General features: G+C 34.6%; 2 protein-coding genes across 2 annotated transcripts in view; one reads left to right on the forward strand and one right to left on the reverse strand.

Annotated features, from left to right (window-relative positions):
- The window catches only part of LOC132562180 (nuclear pore membrane glycoprotein 210-like), a 37,029-nt gene extending 36,126 nt beyond the window's left edge, over positions 1-903 (reverse strand). The window contains exons 1-2 of the mRNA XM_060226912.1: positions 704-903; positions 365-501 (exon numbers count right to left, since the gene is read on the reverse strand). Coding sequence (XP_060082895.1) covers positions 365-501; positions 704-903 — 337 coding nt within the window. The remainder of the gene's footprint in view (positions 1-364; positions 502-703) is intronic.
- A 241-nt stretch (positions 904-1,144) lies between these two features.
- Positions 1,145-24,074, forward strand: LOC132562167 (adapter molecule Crk-like). The gene is made up of 8 exons (XM_060226898.1): positions 1,145-1,254; positions 2,834-2,956; positions 7,188-7,341; positions 8,287-8,331; positions 10,458-10,586; positions 11,176-11,280; positions 16,443-16,520; positions 17,916-24,074. Exons 1-8 carry the CDS (start codon positions 1,223-1,225, stop codon positions 18,042-18,044), a joined length of 795 nt encoding a protein of 264 aa, XP_060082881.1. The 5' UTR covers positions 1,145-1,222; the 3' UTR covers positions 18,045-24,074.
- The last annotated feature ends 692 nt before the right edge of the window (positions 24,075-24,766 follow it).

Genomic DNA, 24,766 nt, shown 5'->3' on the forward strand with positions numbered 1-24,766 from the left:
AACACTATATACAAGTCACATTGACTCGTTAGTTGAGTGACAGAGAAAGGATTTAACACTATATACAAGTCACACCAACCCGCCAGCTAAGTGACAAAGACCATATTTAACACTATAGTATATACAAGCTACACCAACCCGCCGGCTGAGTGGCAGAGACCGTATTTAGCACTATATGCATGCCACACCGACTCATCAGCCCCAGTGACAGAGACTGTATTTAACACTATACACAAACTGACAGAGATCATATTTAACACTATACACAAGCCACACCAAGCCGTCAGCTGAGTGACAGAGACCGTATTTAACACTCTATACAAGCTACACCGCCACCCTCCTAATAAAGTAGAACCATCTTTACCTTTATTCTCGGCCAAGACAATTGACGTTTTCCTGTGGGAAGATTTGGAGACTGCCGAGATAACTGCTGCGAACGCACACTCCCCATCTGTACTATTGACTAGCTGGACTGTGGCTACCTCTTGCTGAGTTGATCGCCTTTGTAAAAAAAAAGGTTGTTAAACGGAAGCGCCAACAACTTTTCTCAAAATATTAATAGTAATGATGATATCAACATCAACGACACATTGTTAAATGTAACAAGAAAAGATATTGATGAAAACTTTTATCAACCGTACTAGTATAGCATTTCAAATAACCAAGTACGACTAAAAATCATAATTTTGATTCGTAAACAAACCATGTGTAACAACTGTCGTGCACGTGAGATTCTTCCTTGGTTAAATTGATATGTAGAGTAAAATTGGTTACTACTGTACTGTGGTACGGGAGTAATATCTTGGGATCACTTAAACGTGCACCTTGGGTTGAAGAAATTATACCAATGACAACAAATAAAGTCAGGATTACAACGGCAAAATTATTACAAATTGCCGCCATTTTCGGCACATGGAGGCCGCCATTAACAATCATACTCTTTAACAGAGAGTAAAATACATCAGTGCAGAGGTCTCGGGAAGTTTGCGCAAATATAATTCAATAATCATAGTTTTTGTTATATGAGCATCCTAGCTGATGAATCATATAAACAAATTGATGTATTAATATCCCTCACTGATAAATTGATGTTTGTTAAAGATTATGAATCGGATCCGCCATATTTAGAAGTGGATGTTACTTTCTGAACTTCCTGGATCTAGTAAAAAGTAAACAACGTACGACTTATGGTTTGATCTCACAGTATCAGCATTTTGTCACAATGGCAGGGTTTGATCCGGACGATAAATATAGGTATTGTTTTCAGATACTACATTTAACCTCATTTATTTACCCACTGACTTCCATTATGGTGTTCGCCATGATTCACAAGTTCAACTTTCAACAAAAATTGGAAAGGTTAAAATAAAACTTTTTAAAATTAAAAATATCGTCACTTTAAGATCATTTCAAAGAAATAGGTATGTTTGAAATTAACGTATATTGTTAGATACATATAAGTTTGCACCATCTTGGTCAAAGGCCACTGTATCTGTCAGATGCAGTACTGCACTCAGCTATCGGCTGTCTAGCAGTAAACGTTATTTGGTGCAGTAGATCTATATTTTCTCTGACGAATGCCTTAAGGAACACAATGTGATAAATTTAACACTTTTGTTTATGTTGCCATTTGAAAGTGTATAGTGCATGTGTATCAGTATATATATATAAATGATCATCATTGCTAGTGTACATGTTGGCTCAGTTATCAGTCATGCGTGGAATACATGTACAGGAGTCAAGGAAAATATCTAGAAAATGTTCAAAACGTTTTACCTAATTGATAACACCATGAAGTGACTATCAAGATACATAATGATTGCAAATAAGAGTGTGTGGAGGGTTTGAATTGTAACGAAGAAATTACTTTGACCCTACCATATATATGTTTATGACTCAGAGAATGAATATGGTATTTTCCTGCAGAGAATTGATAATATCAATATGTTGTTTTCCTTTCAATAAAGTGTTTATTTTTCTGTTTGATAAAAGAATGGTCATCAATACATGATACGTAAATTAAAACAAATGAAATAATGAAAAGAATAGAGCAATTAAAGCCCAATTATAGTACTTAAGTTATGTAGCGTTTGATTGATATATCAACAGATTGTGTGAAAGAGTCCAGGAAGTTGTAAAATAAATGTGCCCAGTCTATTAAGTGTTTGTTGTTCAACTGCTTATACCAGTACAGATATGAATATAATAATATATTTCATAAACAGAAAAATATTTCTTGGCCTTTTCTTCATATACTGGCCAACATAGATTAAAATGAATTCACTTATTCAATAAAAAGGCTTTTGAAATAACACTGAGACACAAATTTGATTTTATATCAGAATTAGTTTTTGTATTCTAATTGTGTGGTTCAGTCCATTACGTGAAATTCCAGAGTATGGATTGAAACTTACTGATCTATGTATGAATAATTTGTTTTTCAATTCACAATGATTGAACCTGTTTTTGAAAGTATAGATTTTCTCTTCATTAAGATTTGATTTTCAGTTTTTCTTCTTGATATGACAACTCATTTTTATTCTCCAAAACATATAAGTACCAGATCTGTTCAAGCAAGGGACATTTAATTTGAAGAAATGACTCCTATTTGACAGATCTAGACTAGCTCTGATTCAATTCGTATATATGTTCCAGTCCTACTCCAAAATTTTAATGAGTCCCAATACTAAGAGATATAGTAGGTTTTCAAAATTTGATTGAGTCCAGGTAGATGTCAATTATGAATGAGTTGTTAGATATTTTTTTACTATGGAAACATCAAAAACATCATTGCTATCATGACATTTCATTAATGCTTCTTTTCTTGTTTCAGTTGGTATTTTGGTCCACTTAATCGAGATGAAGCCAATGAGATTTTACAGCCGATACAATCAGCAGGAGAGTTCCTAGTTCGTGACAGCCAATCTATAAAAGGCGACTTTGTGCTATGTGTAAAGTAAGTTTGGTGAATTATATTTTTGTAGAAAATTTCTTTGGTCCTGGACAAATGATGTCATTTGTGTCACTGACTTATTTAAATGCTGTGACATCTTTAATGTTGACTTGGTCTTTCTTCATTCAAAAAGCATATAGTTCTAATGAGTTTTTAATTGTTTATTGAAGCCAGACAGCTGATAGGTTTTCATAGCAACAAATAACTGTTGCATGGTTAATATGAAACACAAAATAATTATGATATCATGTAGAAAGTATAATGTGGTTGAGTGGCTAAGGCATCTGACTGCCTTTATCACAAGCCCTCCTCCTCTGCGTCATGACTTTTGAGGCCTATGAAGGGCAGTGGCCAGATACTGGCTGCAGGTCGTTGGTTTTTCTCTTGGAAACTGGCTTTCCTCCACCATCCAAACCTTGTACATCCTTCAATGACACTAGCTTTTAATAGGGCAAAATTATAAAGCAACAATAAATAAATAAAGTATGAAAAATAATCTTGTATATTCAATAAATTCAACAAATGTTTTATGTTATTGTCACACTTAGATAAACCTATTGACAGAAGATAAACATGTACAGCTCTTGTATGATTACTTTACTTAAGTGTACAGTGACTTTCCAGTTTAAATATGAATATGTAGGTGTCATTAAGATAACAGATGCAGCATATCACATAAAGGTTCAATAGAGAACACGCTAATTACAAAAATCAGGGCATGCAGTAAAGTATACAGTGGTGTAGTCAGGGGATCGAAGGAAACTTTATACAAAACGTTTGAACCTTGAAACGCTGGCCATAAACTTATCATATGTTGTTAATCAAAGTGAAAACACAATAACTAAGGTCAGATTCTATATATGGCTTCAAAAATGCAACAAACTTGAATGCAGATACTTTCCAGTAATACAAAGTTTTTTTGTCTTAGATTACAAAGTTCCTTGTGTTACATGAAGATACCAGCATGACAAGTTCATATTAATTTAGATAGACATTACCTGTAATACTTTATAATGATTATTTTACAAATATCTACACCAAATCAGGTAGACAAATCAGAACAAAGGGAAAGTAATATTACAACACCAACCTTCTTCTCTATATAACTGATGTGAAGAAAGTCATAATTCAAAACAATTTATGTATTTAGGACATTCTGTATCAAATAAGATTGTAATATGAAACTGTTTATTAAGACTTTATACAAATACCAGTTTGATGAGTTCCTTGTGTGAATAAAATTATCAGTCAAATGCCTTTCATCATCAACATAATGGTTAAATCAGACATTGCTAAATCCAGAGGACAATAATTATTTCTTAACCAGACAATGTCAATTACAGTTTCTGTTTCGGAAACTGACTTAAGAATACAATTATCACATTTAATTACAGGTTCCACCAGTATTTGATTATCTGTCATAACATGATAATATGCAAAGGTAGGCGTCCTTATTCAGTCTACATTAAAACATGACATACTTCTACAGTATTAAAGCCCAATGAATAAGAAGAGTGGAAGCAAATACATCCAAACCCTTGACTTAGATTCTACATCGAGAGACAAATTATTATTAGTTCTTAATAGGGGGTACATTATTCATGTATTTTCAACATTATTCAGTAATTGTGAATTGAGTTTTTTGTAAACTTACCATTGAACAACAATTCCTATTCTATTGCCATTCAGACAAAAAATTTCAGCTTGTAATTCCAAGAATTTGAACCTTTGCAATTTTGTATACGAGTTCTTGGTCAAAAGTTGTGCACCTTCTTGGCAGTCTGTTACCCTTCTTGGCAGTGATATGTTCCTTTGAACTTGGAAAATTTCTCAGGAATATTGCTTTGCATAGTTTTCCCTTTATGCTTTGAGTTATAGAAATGAAATTGTTATTACAACTGTATGGTTGAACGTTGCACATCCAGTTCGATTTCTGGGTGACCGTTACACTTTATGCAGGCGACACATACAGTTTGAGGAACTCTCTTGTCATTTATTACTATAGTGTTTTAAAGAGTCTAATATTTTTTGTAAGCCAGTGACAGATTCTGAGAAGAGGACAGTGTCATCTGCATACATAGCAGAAACAAGGAAATATCTTTTACTGACTGGGTTGTGGGTTCCTTTACTCTTCAGCTGGATACGCGGGAGTATGGAGGGTGATTGAGCAGTAGGGAAAATCAAACTAAAAATATCAATAACGACAGCATTAGAGTGTGTTCTTTAGATTTATTACTAACCGTCATTAAAAGATCAATTTTCAGACCACTCATGCTAATGCAGTTTACATAATAACCTGTAAATATAGCGCCAAACAGTATGGAGGGCAAACTTTTAACACAATTATCACTAGAATCGGGAACCATTTGTATGTTATTTACTGCGAAGAAAGGAGAAAGTTAGTCACGGCACACTTCATTTCATTTCATTTCATTTCACATTTCATTAGAAACAGCTTAGTAGTCTATATACAGCTTGAATAAGTTCATATTTTTCAGCAATTGTTGTTTACACTTCTTGCTGGACAAAGCCATTGTAAATCACCTGTCGCTCTCTTCTACATACAAAGTTAAACTAACCAAAACATTTGTTCAAATAACAGACACAGTTCATTGATTGATGCTCATAATTTATTTTTTTGTATCATATTTTTACCTGAGCATTAAACTAGAGATACGAACGCACCAAAGCATGACAACACTGCTCACGGGCGCCGGGAAGGCCTTCAAATTAGGCGATGTGAAAACAGTTCATTAGTACTGTCTACGACCAGTATTTACCTGCCAAATAATGCAGGATTTCAAATTAACCAATTTAAAATTAAACAAGAAAATTCCAAGACAAAGAAGACATTTGGATGGGGGTTATTTTATATTTCAAATTAACCGAATGATCAATATAACCAAATTCAAATGAAATGGATTTGACTCTAAAACACTTATACAATTTCGACAGGAAATTCAAATCAGAAACGATTAGATCAACATACATTACTGTATGTGATGCACTGTGTAAACTGTTATTTGAACATGATAAAACAACTGATGAAGGAAGACAATTTTTGACTTGTGCCCTATCCTGGCCTCAAACTCACAATCTACGACACCAAATCTCTTTCTCTATATATATATATATATATGTATGTAGGGGAAAAGCAATGATTTACCTCGTTCTGATAGATTACACAACATCAGTGTAATATTTCCTGATTTTATCAGTAAAGCCAAGGGGATTTCTTCCTTCAAAGCTTTACTTCTTTTCTTCAGCAACGCTATAAATCTGATTATTATATGCTGTTATTATTGTTACACTTATGTTACATATTGTGTAAGATTCATCATACATGATGACCCGTCCAGGGATTCTGTCTGTTATGCTACCACAGTATTTAGTGTTGTGTTGGTTGTTACGACTTGTGTGAAATTTTATGTGTAAAAAAGGAGGATTTATTTTGGTGAGTGATAAACAAGCATTTTGGAGATAAGATAAAACTGTTGAAGTTGAAACACTTTTATAATTATAGCAGTCTTATCTGTAACAGTGGCAGACCTAGCTTCCTGTACATGTACACACAAGTGTGTTTCTGTGTGCTGACAGATGTAGGGGTAGCTCCCTGTACACATTAGTGTATTTCTGTGTTACACTGACAGATGTAGGGGATAGCTCCCTGTACACATCAGTGTGTTTCTGTGTTACACTGACAGATGTGGGGGTAGCTCCCTGTACACATCAGTGTGTTTCTGTGTTACACTGATAGATGTGGGGGTAGCTCCATGTACACATCAGTGTGTTTCTGTGTTACACTGACAGATGTGGGGGTAGCTCCCTGTATACATCAGTGTGTTTCTGTGTTACACTGACAGATGTGGGGGTAGCTCCCTGTACACATTAGTATGTTTCTGTGTTACACTGACAGATGTGGGGGTAGCTCCCTGTACACATCAGTGTGTTTGTGTGTCACACTGACAGACGTGATGGTAGTTTCCTGTGTTTTTTGTGTTACTCAAGGGGACTGATCTCAGTACTGTCATTATAAGTGTACTTTCTCAAAACACTTCATATTTAAGTTGAGAAATGTTTTCTCAGAATTTTTGTTGGCGATATTGATGATAGATTTATTTCATTCTGTTGTAAATGTCTTAATAACAATTTCTCAACTGAATCCAATATCATTAGTGTGTGAAGATCGACCTTACAGTCTAGTAATTCTGATATATTTGTGTTTTTGTTACAGGGAAGATAATAAAGTAAGTCATTATATAATCAACAAAATTGCTGTTGGCAATACAACAAGATTTCGGATAGGAGACCAGGAGTTCACGGATATCCCAAACCTTCTCAGCTTTTATAAAACACATTATCTGGACACGACGTCTCTCATTAAACCAGTAAGTAGCTTTGGGTTGATTCATAACTCATTCAGAGTCACTGACTCACACACCACCCAAGGTCACAGTGGATCACACTGTTCAAAGTCACAGACTCGCACATCACCCAAGGTCACAGTCGATCCCACTGTCCAAAGTGACAGACTCACACACCACCCAAGGTCACAGTGGATCACACTGTTCAAAGTCACAGACTCGCACATCACCCAAGGTCACAGTCAATCCCACTGTCCAAAGTGACAGACTTGCACATCACCCAAGGTCACTGTGAATCACACTGTCCAAAGTCATACTCACACATCACCCAAGGTCACAGTTGATCCCACTGTCCAAAGTCACAGACTCACACCTCACCCAACATTACTAAATCATACCTCAATCAAAGACAGATTTTGAAAATTTTGGGGATGTAAAAAATTTAATTTTACAGTATTAGAAAATCATGTTGATTCTTTATGATTGTCAAGACAGAAGAAATGCATGTATGAAATGATTTTAAAAAATTTTGGGGGTATTGAAAGAACCTGTAAATACAAAAACTTAATTCCAAAGAAAAGAATTTGTTGGGAGCAAGGAATTTATTTATGTCTTATTTATATAACGTAATCAACATTCCCTATAGTACCTGACTTTCCTGGCATTCAAAATGTATATACAAATTAGACATAATTTTCAAAAGTCATAAGGTTATGTACATATTTTCTTGGTGTTAGAGTTTATCCTGTATGTGATTTTTATTTAGAATGATATGCAGCTATACAGGAACTGATGAAAGACTTCCCTGTTTGTGTACAGTTATAAAGCCACTATTAGGTTACACTGCATAAACAGTGATAACTAGACACTTATAGATATACATTTATGTCTGCTGACTCGGTTTGACACTTGACAGCACTTCAGTGTTTCCTTGTTCATAAACCAGACGCGCCATTCTCTCTTTTACAGGCCACGAGGCTGAAGGTGATCGCCAAATTTGACTTCGGAGGAAATGTAAGTTTTACCTACATTGAATCAAAGAAAAAGATGTTTAAATACAGTTGAAACTCATCTCAAAATTGTTTGAGTCAAAATGATTGTGGCTGGTATATAGGTATAGCTTGTGGCTGGTATATAGGTATAGCTTGGAGAAAGTGTTGTAGCAGCTGGTCTTTGTAAATTTTGGGACTGAAATCAGTTCAGTTTAAAACTTTTTTAATATAGTGTTATGTTATTGGTAGAAATGTACCATTGGTAGACTTGTTTGTTAGGTTATTGATAGACATGTTTGTTAGGTTATTGGTAGACATGTTTGTAAGGTTATTGGTAGACTTGTTTGTAAGGTTATTGGTAGACTTGTTTGTTAGGTTATTGGTAGACTTGTTTGTTAGGTTATTGGTAGACATGTTTGTTAGGTTATTGATAGAAATGATTGTTAGGTTATTGATAGACATGTTTGTTAGGTTATTGGTAGAAATGTACCATTGGTAGACTTGTTTGTTAGGTTATTGGTAGACTTGTTTGTTAGGTTATTGGTAGACATGTTTGTAAGGTTATTGGTAGACTTGTTTGTTAGGTTATTGGTAGACTTGTTTGTTAGGTTATTGGTAGACATGTTTGTTAGGTTATTGATAGAAATGATTGTTAGGTTATTGGTAGACATGTTTGTTAGGTTATTGATAGACATGTTTGTTAGGTTATTGATAGACATGTTTGTTAGGTTATTGATAGACATGTTTGTTAAGTTATTGGTAGAAATGATTGTTAGGTTATTGATAGAAATGATTGTTAGGTTATTGGTAGACATGTTTGTTAGGTTATTGATAGACATGTTTGTTAGGTTATTGATAGACATGTTTGTTAGGTTATTGGTAGACATGTTTGTTAGGTTATTGGTAGAAATGATTGTTAGGTTATTGGTAGACATGTTTGTTAGGTTATTGGTAGACATGTTTGTTAGGTTATTGATAGACATGTTTGTTAGGTTATTGGTAGACATGTTTGTTAGGTTATTGGTAGAAATGAACTATTGATAGACATGTTTGTTAGGTTATTGGTAGAAATGAACCATTGGTAGACATGTTTGTTAGGTTATTGGTAGACATGTTTGTTAGGTTATTGGTAGACTTGTTTGTTAGGTTATTGGTAGACATGTTTGTTAGGTTATTGGTAGACATGTTTGTTAGGTTATTGATAGAAATGATTGTTAGGTTATTGGTAGACATGTTTGTTAGGTTATTGGTAGACATGTTTGTTAGGTTATTGGTAGACTTGTTTGTTAGGTTATTGGTAGACTTGTTTGTTAGGTTATTGGTAGACATGTTTGTTAGGTTATTGGTAGACTTGTTTGTTAGGTTATTGGTAGACTTGTTTGTTAGGTTATTGGTAGACTTGTTTGTTAGGTTATTGATAGAAATGATTGTTAGGTTATTTATTGGTAGACATGTTTGTTAGGTTATTGGTAGACATGTTTGTTAGGTTATTGGTAGACATGTTTGTTAGGTTATTGGTAGAAATGATTGTTAGGTTATTGATAGAAATGATTGTTAGGTTATTGGTAGACATGTTTGTTAGGTTATTGATAGACATGTTTGTTAGGTTATTGATAGACATGTTTGTTAGGTTATTGGTAGACATGTTTGTTAGGTTATTGGTAGAAATGATTGTTAGGTTATTGATAGACATGTTTGTTAGGTTATTGGTAGACATGTTTGTTAGGTTATTGGTAGAAATGATTGTTAGGTTATTGATAGAAATGATTGTTAGGTTATTGATAGACATGTTTGTTAGGTTATTGGTAGACATGTTTGTTAGGTTATTGGTAGACTTGTTTGTTAGGTTATTGATAGAAATGATTGTTAGGTTATTGGTAGACATGTTTGTTAGGTTATTGGTAGAAATGATTGTTAGGTTATTGGTAGACATGTTTGTTAGGTTATTGGTAGACATGTTTGTTAGGTTATTGGTAGACATGTTTGTTAGGTTATTGGTAGAAATGATTGTTAGGTTATTGGTAGACATGTTTGTTAGGTTATTGGTTGACATGTTTGTTAGGTTATTGGTAGACATGTTTACTTGTATTTTCTATGACAAGAGTAAATGAATGATACAGTATGAACTATGCTGTTTTTTGTTCCTAGGATCCAGAAGATTTACCGTTTAGGAAAGGCGAGGTTTTAGAAGTTATATCAAAAGACGAAAAAGATTGGTGGACGTGTCGAAATAGTAACAATCGAGTGGGACAAATCCCTGTACCTTATGTTGTGAAAGTAAGTCCTTCTGTTTTGTGTGTCGTACTGTACAGACACAATCGAGTGAGACAAATCCCTGTACCTTATGTTGTGAAAGTAAGTCCTTCTGTTCTGTGTGTCGTACTGTACAGACACAATCAAGTGGGACAAATCCCTGTACCTTATGTTGTGAAAGTAAGTCCTTCTGTTCTGTGTGTCGTACTGTACAGACACAATCAAGTGGGACAAATCCCTGTACCTTATGTTGTGAAAGTAAGTCCTTCTGTTCTGTGTCGTACTGTACAGACATAATCGAGTGAGACAAATCCCTGTACCTTATGTTGTGAAAGTAAGTCCTTCTGTTTTGTGTGTCGTACTGTACAGACACAATCGAGTGAGACAAAACCCTGTACCTTATGTTGTGAAAGTAAGTCCTTCTGTTTTGTGTGTCGTACTGTACAGACACAATCGAGTGAGACAAAACCCTGTACCTTATGTTGTGAAAGTAAGTCCTTCTGTTTTGTTTATTATCATAAATTCTGAAATAAGCATGAAATCCTTCCAACCTGTATTTAAAATATGCAACATTGCTTTTTTTTTTCTACCTTTGTAAAATGTTTTTCCACAGTTTGACGGAGAGATGAGTGAACAGTTGCTGGACCTGAATGGCCCAGAGCAATCACATGGTCGGGGGTATATGTCTCCGGCCAATCCTGTTAACCAGCCGAGTCAGGTAGGACAGAACAATATGAGCAACGTGCATGGTGCTCCGCCTGGCAGTCCTCCCCCCACCACTCCTGCTCCACCGCCTGTAAGCTCCTCTCATCATGATTTATCTCTCTCTCTCTCTTCCTCTGTTAAACCTTTATCAGTAGTCTGATCTTTCTCTTGCAACTTTTTCCATCTCTCTCTCATCACTTTCATTTTCTCTTTCATTTTGGATTTTTGAGTCTCAGCATAATAGAGATCACCTTGTAATTATAATTTGATTTTACACAATAGAGGCTTCTGTGTTGTAAAGTTAAACCTTTTGTAGTTACTTCTGTGTTGTAAAGTTAAATCACTTGTAGAGACTTCTGTGCTGTAAAGTTAAACCTTTTGTAGAGACTTCTGTGTTGTAAAGTTAAATCACTTGTAGAGACTTCTGTGTTGTAAAGTTAAACCTTTTGTAGAGACTTCTGTGTTGTAAAGTTAAACCTTTTGTAGAGACTTCTGTGTTGTAAAGTTAAACCTTTTGTAGAGACTTCTGTGTTGTAAAGTTAAATCACTTGTAGAGACTTCTGTGTTGTAAAGTAAAACCTTTTGTAGAGACTTCTGTGCTGTAAAGTTAAACCTTTTGTAGTGACTTCTGTGTTGTAAAGTAAAATCACTTGTAGTGACTTCTGTGTTGTAAAGTTGAATCACTTGTAGAGACTTCTGTGTTGTAAAGTTAAACCTTTTGTAGTGACTTCTGTGTTGTAAAGTTAAATCACTTGTAGAGACTTCTGTGTTGTAAAGTAAAACCTTTTGTAGAGACTTCTGTGCTGTAAAGTAAAATCACTTGTAGTGACTTCTGTGTTGTAAAGTTGAATCACTTGTAGAGACTTCTGTGTTGTAAAGTTAAACCTTTTGTAGTGACTTCTGTGTTGTAAAGTTAAATCACTTGTAGAGACTTCTGTGTTGTAAAGTTGAATCACTTGTAGAGACTTCTGTGCTGTAAAGTTAAATCATTTGTAGTGACTTCTGTGTTGTAAAGTAAAATCACTTGTAGTGACTTCTGTGTTGTAAAGTTAAATCACTTGTAGAGACTTCTGTGCTGTAAAGTAAAACCTTTTGTAGAGACTTCTGTGCTGTAAAGTTAAACCATTTGTAGAGACTTCTGTGTTGTAAAGTTAAATCACTTGTAGAGACTTCTGTGTTGTAAAGTTAAACCTTTTGTAGTGACTTCTGTGTTGTAAAGTTAAACCATTTGTAGTGACTTCTGTGTTGTAAAGTTAAATCACTTGTAGAGACTTCTGTGTTGTAAAGTAAAACCTTTTGTAGAGACTTCTGTGCTGTAAAGTTAAACCATTTGTAGAGACTTATGTGTTGTAAAGTTAAATCACTTGTAGAGACTTCTGTGCTGTAAAGTAAAACCTTTTGTAGAGACTTCTGTGCTGTAAAGTTAAATCACTTGTAGAGACTTCTGTGTTGTAAAGTTAAACCTTTTGTAGAGACTTCTGTGCTGTAAAGTTAAATCATTTGTAGAGACTTCTGTGCTGTAAAGTAAAACCTTTTGTAGAGACTTCTGTGCTGTAAAGTTAAATCACTTGTAGAGACTTCTGTGCTGTAAAGTAAAACCTTTTGTAGAGACTTCTGTGTTGTAAAGTAAAATCACTTGTAGTGACTTCTGTGTTGTAAAGTTAAATCACTTGTAGTGACTTCTGTGTTGTAAAGTAAAATCACTTGTAGTGACTTCTGTGTTGTAAAGTTAAATCATTTGTAGAGACTTCTGTGCTGTAAAGTTAAATCACTTGTAGAGACTTCTGTGCTGTAAAGTAAAACCTTTTGTAGAGACTTCTGTGTTGTAAAGTAAAATCACTTGTAGTGACTTCTGTGTTGTAAAGTTAAACCACTTGTAGAGACTTCTGTGCTGTAAAGTTAAATCATTTGTAGAGACTTCTGTGTTGTAAAGTTAAACCTTTTGTAGAGACTTCTGTGTTGTAAAGTAAAATCACTTGTAGTGACTTCTGTGTTGTAAAGTAAAATCACTTGTAGTGACTTCTGTGTTGTAAAGTTAAATCATTTGTAGAGACTTCTGTGCTGTAAAGTTAAATCACTTGTAGAGACTTCTGTGCTGTAAAGTAAAACCTTTTGTAGAGACTTCTGTGTTGTAAAGTAAAATCACTTGTAGTGACTTCTGTGTTGTAAAGTAAAATCACTTGTAGAGACTTCTGTGTTGTAAAGTTAAATCACTTGTAGAGACTTCTGTGTTGTAAAGTTAAATCACTTGTAGAGACTTCTGTGTTGTAAAGTAAAATCACTTGTAGAGACTTCTGTGTTGTAAAGTTAAATCACTTGTAGAGACTTCTGTGTTGTAAAGTTAAACCTTTTGTAGAGACTTATGTGTTGTAAAGTTAAATCACTTGTAGAGACTTCTGTGTTGTAAAGTAAAATCACTTGTAGAGACTTCTGTGTTGTAAAGTTAAACCATTTGTAGTGACTTCTGTGCTGTAAAGTTAAACCTTTTGTAGAGACTTCTGTGCTGTAAAGTAAAACCTTTTGTAGAGACTTCTGTGCTGTAAAGTTAAATCACTTGTAGAGGCTTCTGTGCTGTAAGGTTAAACCATTTGTAGAGACTTCTCTGTTGTAAAATTAAAACACTTGTAGAGACTTATGTGTTGTAAAGTTAAATCACTTGTAGAGACTTCTGTGTTGTAAAGTAAAATCACTTGTAGAGACTTCTGTGTTGTAAAGTTAAACCATTTGTAGTGACTTCTGTGCTGAAAGTTAAACCTTTTGTAGAGACTTCTGTGCTGTAAAGTAAAACCTTTTGTAGAGACTTCTGTGCTGTAAAGTTAAATCACTTGTAGAGGCTTCTGTGTTGTAAAGTTAAACCTTTTGTAGAGACTTCTGTGTTGTAAAGTTAAACCTTTTGTAGAGACTTCTGTGTTGTAAAGTTAAACCTTTTGTAGAGACTTCTGTGTTGTAAAGTTAAATCACTTGTAGAGACTTCTGTGTTGTAAAGTAAAACCTTTTGTAGTGACTTCTGTGCTGTAAAGTTAAACCTTTTGTAGAGACTTCTGTGCTGTAAAGTTAAACCATTTGTAGAGACTTCTGTGCTGTAAAGTTAAACCATTTGTAGAGACTTCTCTGTTGTAAAGTTAAATCACTTGTAGAGACTTATGTGTTGTAAAGTAAAATCACTTGTAGAGACTTCTGTGTTGTAAAGTTAAATCACTTGTAGAGACTTCTGTGTTGTAAAGTAAAATCACTTGTAGAGACTTCTGTGTTGTAAGGTTAAGGTTACTTTTGGGGTAATAAGGTAGAAGGTCAAAGGTGAAACTCACTTTCTTACATTGTTTTCTCTAATATTGGTTATCTTTATCACTCTCTATCTGACCTTTCTCTTCAAAATTTCTATATTCAAATGTTTCATATTCTAACAGTTTATGTTTCTTGTATGTATATTTATTATCAGTATTTAACCTCCACAACACACACTTGTCAAAATCAAAATACATTTAGCATGAAATTCTCACCTCATTCTCAACTATTTGTCATCAGAAAGTTTATTTTTCATCTAGATAAAATGTGCCCAAGAAATATGGAAGGGAAAAAAAAACACTTCAAGCATAGTAAACTTACTTAACAACCATGTTTCTATAAGTGTAGAGTGTGTCTAAAGGTCAAATGCTGTCATATTCAGTAATATGTGTAACATGTTTCGTATGTCTGTATTTTATTGTCTGTTTGTGACCTGGTGTACCACAATTATTAATTGGGCCAAAAATCTCCCATCAGTCAGGCATGGATTGTCTTGTTTTTTATACTCTCTCTGAAAAATAGCCAAGTTCATTTGATAATTTTATGACTTTTGGCCATTATGCTGCTTTTATGAAACAAGTTTGCTTCATAAATATATATATACACTGGTCATGTGTTATGTTAGCATGGAAATATTTGCCATCAGGTATATGTCCTTTACCATCAAGTATATGTACAGTCTACACCAAACATTTTCAAGTCATTTAAATTCCTGCACATACTTTCTGTTCCCCTGCATGCTAAAGCTTGCATCATAAGTACTACAATACAGTTGTGTAGTTTGTGATTTACATGTATACATCTTGTCTGGCACATCAATGAGAAAAAAAATCAAATTTCTATAATTTTTGAACTAGAATTTGTTCTATTTCCTTCACAGCAGGAGTGGGTTTATTTCTATTTTATAATCAGTATTTTGGTTTTTGTTACGTTTTGATTTTATTACAAGGAAAACTTTGTCCAGGAAATAGAAGATATCATTGATTTACACTACTGCAAATCAATTCAGAAATGTAGGAAGTGAATTAAACAAGCTTGACATGTAAACCTTACATAGAACAAACTCTTTATGTTGACAAGTAGTGTGACAATAGGTAAACAATTAAAGGAAATTGCTGCATTAACTGTGTCAAATGACAAATAATGCTGTGAGATGACCTTATCTGTTGATATTATTCTGGTAGTCTGTCCTTAACAGAAGTACTTCCTAATAGAACAAGTCCATATGCTTTATCAGTAACAGGAAGTATCAAAGATAGATTAGAAACTTAAGACAACTCTCTCATCTGTAAAATGTCACATTTATAGAAATTCTCATCAACAGTTACAGGAAGTATCAAAGATAGATTAGAAACTTAAGACAACCCTCTCATCTGTAAAATGTCACATTTATAGAAATTCTCATCAACAGTTACAGGAAGTATCAAAGATAGATTAGAAACTTAAGACAACCCTCTCATCTGTAAAATCACACATAGATACAATACCTTTTGTTAGATGGAGTAAGTAAACAATAAATTTTGTCAGATGGAGTAAGTAAACAATAAATTTTGTCAGATGGAGTAAGTAAACAAAAGATTTTGTCAGATGGCATAAAGAAAGAATAGATTTTGTCAGATAGAGTAAGTAAACAATAGATTTTGTTAGATAGAGTAAGGAATCCATAGGTTTTGTCAGAAAGAGTAAGGAATCCATAGATTTTGTCAGAAAGAGTAAGGAATCCATAGATTTTGTCTGAAAGAGTAAGGAATCCATAGATTTTGTCTGAAAGAGTAAGGAAACAGCACACAATGTAAAGATTGTTAAAAATAGTTTTTAAAAAGTTACTAACTTATTGTGTATTATATAAATTTTACAAAGAAGTAATGTTTGATCGTATTGTTTTTTTAGGTAAAATTGCCGGCATTGGCAGTAGTTATACAGCCACGAATACCAAACCTTTACGACAAGACACAATTGAAATTAGAGGTGAGATTTTCATTTATTCTTCTTCACCATAAATGTCAAAATTTGAACTTACATTTGAATTTTACTCATTTCAATCCTTCTCTGTATGTTAGAATCTAACCATACATATATGACATATTGAATTGTCTATCCTTACCTTGAGGTACTCCATACAAGTAGGATCAATCAAAGTTTTCCAAACAGTATTACAATCAGTCTTGAGCCGACCATCATTAGATGGTGGGCTATTCAAAATCACTCTGCGTGTGTGGTTCGTCCGTCAATGAACAATTTTTGTTATGGCTATTTCTTTAGAATTACTGGATGGATATTTCATTGCGTATGTAGGTTCCCCTTGATCCCTAGTTGTGACCATTTTATTTTGGGTTTGATTAAAAAAAACATACAAAATGGCTGGCAGGCTGCCATCTTGTATTTCAACTTGAAAGTTTGTAATTGTTATTTAATTATTGGACTGATCTGAAACATAATTGTATAGATCTTTCTCAAATTTCATATGTAGAGTCCTTTTGGTCCCTAGTTGTGCCCATCTAATTATTGGACTGATAAAAAAAAACAAAATAGCAGAAAAGTCGGCATCTTTGATTTTGGCTTTGAAAGTTTGTTATTTCTGTTTCTTGAGAAGTACTGGATTGATTTTTTTTTTAATTTCATATGTAGGTCCCTAGTTGTGCGAATTTGTTTTTGGATGTGTGACACCTTGAGCTGTTCTGGCGTCTAGTTTTTAAAAAAGAAAAAAGAAAAGAAAAAGAAAAACACAACTTCAATGTTAATTTTCTTTGCTTTTGAATATGTCTTATCAACTTGCTGGTCACATGTGCCGTATCTAGATGCTTTTCTCAGAATATTTGAGTCACTTTTCTGTATACTTCAAGTGGTTAACTCTTGGCCCTATAGATACTGACAGGGTTAGGCCTTGTTAGATCTGAGGTTTTCTTATGAGGTTTTTGACATGTTATGTCTGTGACCATTTTAAATCTGTTTTGCCCTTATACTATACAGATACTATAAAACACTTGTATTTCAGGTGGGGGTTATTTTCATAATAATATGTGACGAGCTAATGATGAATTCAAATCCCCCTTGATAATCTGAATGAAAATAACTTACGATTAGCATCCATCTTGATTTAGTTACCAATATCATGGTCTTACACAGTCTATGTCTTCTTTTAGCTCATTATTACAAATTTAAAGTTATATCTAGATCAGCATTTGCAAAATCATGTACACAGGTATTCGCAGATATGTCTGAAGTGGTACGTTCTCAAAAATAAAGCATTCATGAAATTTGATTGATTTACAGTAGTAAACAGGTGATCTGTTACCTCTGTGTTACTCATGTGTTCATTAACTGGTGGTATAAGGTTGATCTTTGTTTATATTTGTTTTACAGAAAGGTGAAATTGTAACAGTGACTAAAATGAATAAAAATGGGCAATGGGAAGGAGAGATTCAAGGACGGAAAGGAATATTTCCATTCACCCATGTTCGATTTATTGACCAGGATGGAACTGGGACGTAGCCATGAATCAGCAAACCTTAGGCTTTTTATACTGTACAATCTACCTAACTCTGGTGGTCAGTTTTAATACCAGTAATGTACCGATAAGTGACTGTCCATTTGGTCTGATCCCTGGAGATATTTAGTGGAGCGGTAGATGACACTACACACATGCTTCTATAGACTGTTGTTACTGGAACAGAGAAACACAGACAGACAAATCATGATATGCTTATTCAAGAAATAGGAAAAATGGTGATATGTGTTTAAATGTATTAGTTTATAATACTATGTACAGGGATATATTCCCTAAAATACAAAATGTATAATCACTCTGCAGAGTTTTATTCACAAAGTGTTAATTTCATCATAAAAAATTTGTAAATACAGAGAAAACAATGTCCTTACGTTGGCTGACAATAAACACAGCCTCTTTACTGAGGGTGAAGTGACATTGGCTGACAATAAAAACAGCCTCCTGACCGAGGGTGAAAGTAACATTGACTGACAATAAAAACAGCCTCTTGACTGAGGGTGAAAGTGACATTGGCTGACAATAAAAACAGCCTCCTGACTGAGGGTGAAAGTGACATTGGCTGACAATAAAAACAGCCTCCTGACTGAGGGTGAAAGTGACATTGGCTGACAATAAAAACAGCCTCCTGACTGAGGGTGAAAGTGACATTGGCTGACAATAAACACAGCCTCCTGACTGAGGGTGAAAGTGACATTGGCTGACAATAAAAACAGCCTCCTGACTGAGGGTGAAAGTGACATTGGCTGACAATAAACACAGCCTCCTGACTGAGGGTGAAAGTTACATTGACTGACAATAAAAACAGCCTCCTGACTGAGGGTGAAAGTGACATTGGCTGACAATAAACACAGCCTCCTGACTGAGGGTGAAAAAGACATTGGCTAACAATAAAAACAGCCTCCTGACTGAGGGTGAAAGTGACATTGGCTGACAATAAACACAGCCTCCTGACTGAGGGTGAAAGTGACATTGGCTAACAATAAAAACAGCCTCCTGACTGAGGGTGAAAGTGACATTGGCTGACTATAAACACAGCCTCCTGACTGGGGGGTGAAAGTAACATTGGCTGACAATAAACACAGCCTCCTGACTGAGGGTGAAAAAGACATTGGCTAACAATAAAAACAGCCTCCTGACTGAGGGTGAAAGTGACATTGGCTAACAATAAAAACAGCCTCCTGACTGAGGGTGAAAGTGACATTGGCTGACAATAAACACAGCCTCCTGACTGAGGGTGAAAGTGACATTGGCTAACAATAAAAACAGCCTCCTGACTGAGGGTGAAAGTGACATTGGCTGACAATAAACACAGCCTCCTGACTGAGGGTGAAAGTGACATTGGCTGACTATAAACACAGCCTCCTGACTGAGGGTGAAAGTGACATTGGCTGACAATAACACAGCCTCCTGACTGAGGGTGAAAGTGACATTGGCTGACTATAAACACAGCCTCCTGACTGAGGGTGAAAGTGACATTGGCTGACAATAAACACAGCCTCCTGACTGAGGGTGAAAGTGACATTGGCTGACTATAAACAGCCTCCTGACTGAGGGTGAAAGTGACATTGGCTGACAATAAACACAGCCTCCTGACCGAAGATAAAAGTGAATATTGAATGTTAGATATTGCAGTGTGACAGATTAATTTTTTTTTGTCTTGTTTGTATGCTCTGGCCTTTTTGGATGGGGGTGTCTGTCTGTCTCGTTTTGAATAAGTGTCATATCCTAAGAACCTCTCTATAAATTTGGTTCATATTTACTCCAGAGAATCATAACATCAAGGTCTACACACAGTGATATTAAAAAGGTCATTAAGATGGGTAAAAAGGTCAAAAGTCACAATTAACAACTTCTACAAATTTGTCAAATAATGATACATACATCAATGGAAACTGGGGTATTGATGTCTTGCAGATATTTTCATTTTTTGTTTTTTAAGTTGTGTAAAAGCTGTATGAGTTTGGATATCAAATTAAATGTCATTTGCCAAGTTAAATCTTTGCTTCAAGCTTAAAGAAAAGTTAAGCTAAATTATCACTAGAGATTGACTGATGGTGATATGTTATGCTTGGTGTATGTCTATCAGTGTAAGATTATAGAGAAAATGAGTGAGAGTGAGTGCTTCAGTTTTTTACTTTGTAGCTTCATATTGAAGCATGTTGTATACCTTAACATTCAAAATCTTATCTGTTAGTCTCAAATTATGTGTCAGGACTAACAGTTCTAACAAAACTTTCTATGATTTTTATGTAAGTGGATATGTATCAAAGAGAGATAACTGGATCACTCCCCCCTCACACAGGTTACAAATCGAAGGAAAATATTCTTATTGAAAAAATGTGTCTTATGTTTAAAGGAGAGATATTTGGTGATTATGGAGTTCACCCTTAGATTCCTGATGACTAGTCAGAGAGATTGTTGGTATATATTAATTATTATTGATAAACACGCTTATCATCATCATATATAGTGTTGTCCATACTTCAGTGTATATAGGGAAGTATGCCCCATCTGGTGTTTCAGTCCATGTGACCACAGTTATTATATCAAGTCACCCAAATATGACATTAACAGTGTATATCAGCCATATTTCAGTGTATATAGGGAAGTGCGCCCCATCTGGTGTTACAGTCCATGTGACCACAGTTATTGTACCAAGTCACCCAAATATTACATTAACAATGTATAATATCAGCCAAATTTCAGTGTATATAGGGAAGTACGCCCCATCTGGTGTTACAGGCCATGTGACAACAGTCAGTGTATTACGAGGCATGATCATTTTTGAGTTGTAGCTGGTCCGCGAGCCTATACATGTGTAATATCAGCTGCTATAACTTATATATATATAAATCTATGACATCAACCTATTATATACTAGAATAGAAATGATATGTAAATCATGAGATTGATTTATCTGATTATGTTTAATATTTATTGAGATTCTATATACACTGTAGTTTTTTATTACCAATGTTATATAATGTTGTAATCTTGAGTTTGAATCTACTTGTTGGTGCTGGAAAGTCTGCCATGTATTTCTGTTTCTTTACTTTTTTAGAAAGAACTTAAAAACACAAGTTTTATTGATATTTATTCAGTCGTCAATTAATTTGTTTTTTAGATTAATAGAAATATTTTGTATGGCCTTTTCTAAAAGTTCAAATTTTTCTGAATTGCGATTTTACGATTTTCATCAGACATTTATTCGAAAATATTTCAGTAAGAAAGTTTTTCCTTGTAGTTATGTTCAGCTGCTGTGTTCTGACGTTAGAAGTTAGAAGAAAAAAACAGCATCAAATCAAAATGGTGTCAAAGTGATTTAACTCTAAGCAGGAATGATGTTATGTTTAATTAATATGTTAAAGAAGAGAATTGTCTATTAGAACTAATTTTTGAAGGTTGTATGCTGAAGCCACCTATTGAAGCTATCTTTCATTGTCGTTTAGGATCAAAAAGATCATTTTGAGTTGATACGAATATATATCAAGGTGTCAAATGTGTCAGATTCTTTCAAAAGCTGCTGTTATGAGATTAAACAGATCATCTTTCTAGGTACTGTAAACCAGCTCTCTTTGGCATCTACAAACTTTTAGAGTGGCAAGTTCACATTGTTTTTATCAGTTTACTTTTTCTCTACTCAGCGGTTTTATGAAATGTACCATATTTGATTAATGGAGAAGTATATATACCAAGTCTATACAGGTATCAATGTCTTTAGAAACAGAGATAAATAGAACTTGTAGCCACCATGGAATACTTCATATATAATGGAGTTATTCCAGACTTAATTTACTGCGATAACTTCCACAAATTTGTTTTGATCGGAAAATTTGTGGAAGTAAATCACATGCAAAAGGAAGTTGGTGTGCAGTAATTGTTTCCATTAAATTATTAAACTATTACATTGCTGTTTGGAAACTGAGATTCTTACTTCATAGGAAAAGAAATATATTTATTGTTCAACAATGTTTCTTTCAAACAAACAAAAAATACCAGAAATTAGGTTTCGTGGCCCAGGGAGGACAAAACTCAGGCTTTACCAGTAGGTTTGATGACCCAGGGAGGTTAAAAGTCAGGCTTTACCAGTAGGTTTGTTGACCCAGGGAGGTTAAAAGTCAGGCTTTACCTGTAGGTTTGGTGACCCAGGAAGGTTAAAAGTCAGGCTTTACCAGTAGGTTTGATGACCCAGGGAGGTTAAAAGTCAGGCTTTACCAGTAGGTTTGATGACCCAGGGAGGTTAAATGTCAGGCTTTACTAGTAGGTTTGTTGACCCAGGTAGGTTAAAAGTCTGGCTTTACCAGTAGGTTTGATGACACAGGTAGGTTAAATGTCTGGCTTTACCAGTACGTTTGGTGACCCAGGTTGGTTAAAAGTCAGGCTTTACCAGTAGGTTTGTTGACCCAGGAAGGTTAAAAGTCCGGCACTACAAGTAGGTTTGGTGACCCAGGTAGGTTAAAAGTCAGGCTTTACCAGTACGTTTGGTGACCCAGGGAGGTTTAATGTCAGGCTTTACCAGTAGGTTTGTTGACCCAGGGAGGTTAAATGTCAGGCTTTACTAGTAGGTTTGTTTACCCAGGTAGGTTAAAAGTCCGGCTTTTCCAGTAGGTTTGATGACACAGGTAGGTTAAAAGTCCGGCTTTACCAGTAGGTTTGGTGACCCAGGTAGGTTAAAATCAGGCTTTACCAGTACGTTTGGTGACCCAGGGAGGTTAAATGTCAGGCTTTACCAGTACGTTTGGTGACCCAGGGAGGTTAAAAGTCAGGCTATACCTGTAGGTTTAGTGGCCAAGGGACCCGGGAGTTCAAATGTCAGGTTAAGTGTAGTTGAAGCTCACATTAATTGATGGGTTGTATAAATATAAAATTGAAGAAATTATGTTAAAAAATATTTCTGAATGAATATATTGATGTATTCAATACTAATAGTTCTGATTTATTTTAGAAGTATTAATTTGTAACTCCACATGTACATAATATGTCCACCGCTTATTGTCCCTCTACATAGAATCTTTTTGTGTTACAAAAGAAAAACACTCTTGTGTCTATGCTAGTGTTACTAACACTTTAATATTATGAACTTTCAAGCTTCAATGCAGAATTAAGAAAGAAAATCTTGTCTTTTGATTTAAAATATGATTTCATTTTCTCAAAATTTGTCCTTTGCATTGTAACTGGTGTTTTGTTTTGATAATTTTTTTCTGCTGTCAAAACTCACAACAGAGTAGTCTGTAATACACCTTGGTAATGTAATTTTAATGTTAAGAACATATTTACACAGTTGGTTCATTAAAGTGAACATTATTAAGAATAACATTTTGATATTTGGGATGTCTTGTCTATTTTGTGAACAAAATTTGAGTCTTTTTTTTCTTTTTTTTTCTTAACTAAAGCCTCAAAACCCACTGTACAAATAGTGTTTATTTCACAAATGCTTAAAATGAACTGAATATATGGATTTCTAAAAATGAATTGAACACATGGATTTTTTTTTACAAATGAACTGAATATATGGATTTCTAAAAATGAACAGAATATATGGATTTCTAAAAATGAACAATATATGGGTTTCTAAAAATGAATTGAACATATGGATTTTTTTTCAAATGAACTGAATATATGGATTTCTAAAAATGAATTGAACACATGGATTTTTTTTACATATGAACTGAATATATGGATTTCTAAAAATGAACAGAATATATTGATTTCTAATAATGAACAGAATATATGGATTTCTAGTTAGTTAACATTGTTGTTATTGTCTTAATTCTGCTTATAGGATATAATGAGATAAGCAGGGAACTGTTATATATATATAATTTATAATGAATGATATATAGACAAGGAAACTACACCCTTGGACTGGTGACATGGTTTCTGATGTCAGCACTGTACTATGATGTAGAGTCGCCATCAAATACAATGCATGTTTTGTATAAACAAATTGTAGAAAATGTATTTGTGGATTTGATAAATCTTATTGATTTGGAGTAAAAAAATTATAAAAATGATTTTGGCCTTAATAATTATTACCTGTCCAATGGACAAGTGACCTTATGACTTACATTATAGAAGCATTATTGACCATCAGCTGTCTGTCTATCAAGCTTATGGAGTGGTACAGCATCAGCTATCTGTCTATCAAGCTTATGGAGTGGTACAGCATTAGCTGTCTATCAAGCTTATGGAGTGGTACAGCAGCAACTGTCTATCAAGCTCATGGAGTGGTACAGCATCAGCTGTATATCAAGCTTATAGAGTGGTACAGCATCGGCTGTCTATCAAGCTTATGGAGTGGTACAGCATCAGCTGTCTGTCTATAAACCTTATGGAGTGGTACAGCATCAGCTGTCTGTCTTTCAAGCTTATGGAGTGGTACAGCATCAGCTGTCTGTCTATAAACCTTATGGAGTGGTACATCATCAGCTGTCTGTCTATCAAGCTGATGGAGTGGTACAGCATCAGCTGTATATCAAGCTTATAGAGTGGTACAGCATCGGCTGTCTATCAAGCTTATGGAGTGGTACAGCATCAGCTGTCTGTCTATAAACCTTATGGAGTGGTACAGCATCAGCTGTCTGTCTATCAAGCTTATGGAGTGGTCTATCAAGCTTATGGAGTGGTACAGCATCTATCTATCAAAATTAGTGGAGCTGGTCTACAAACCTTATGGAGTGGTACATCATCAGCTGTCTGTCTATCA

This window comes from Ylistrum balloti, unplaced genomic scaffold, assembly GCF_031769215.1.
Source record: "Ylistrum balloti isolate Yb309-2 unplaced genomic scaffold, AGI_CSIRO_Ybal_v1 Utg371360, whole genome shotgun sequence".
Lineage (NCBI taxonomy): Eukaryota > Metazoa > Mollusca > Bivalvia > Pectinida > Pectinidae > Ylistrum > Ylistrum balloti.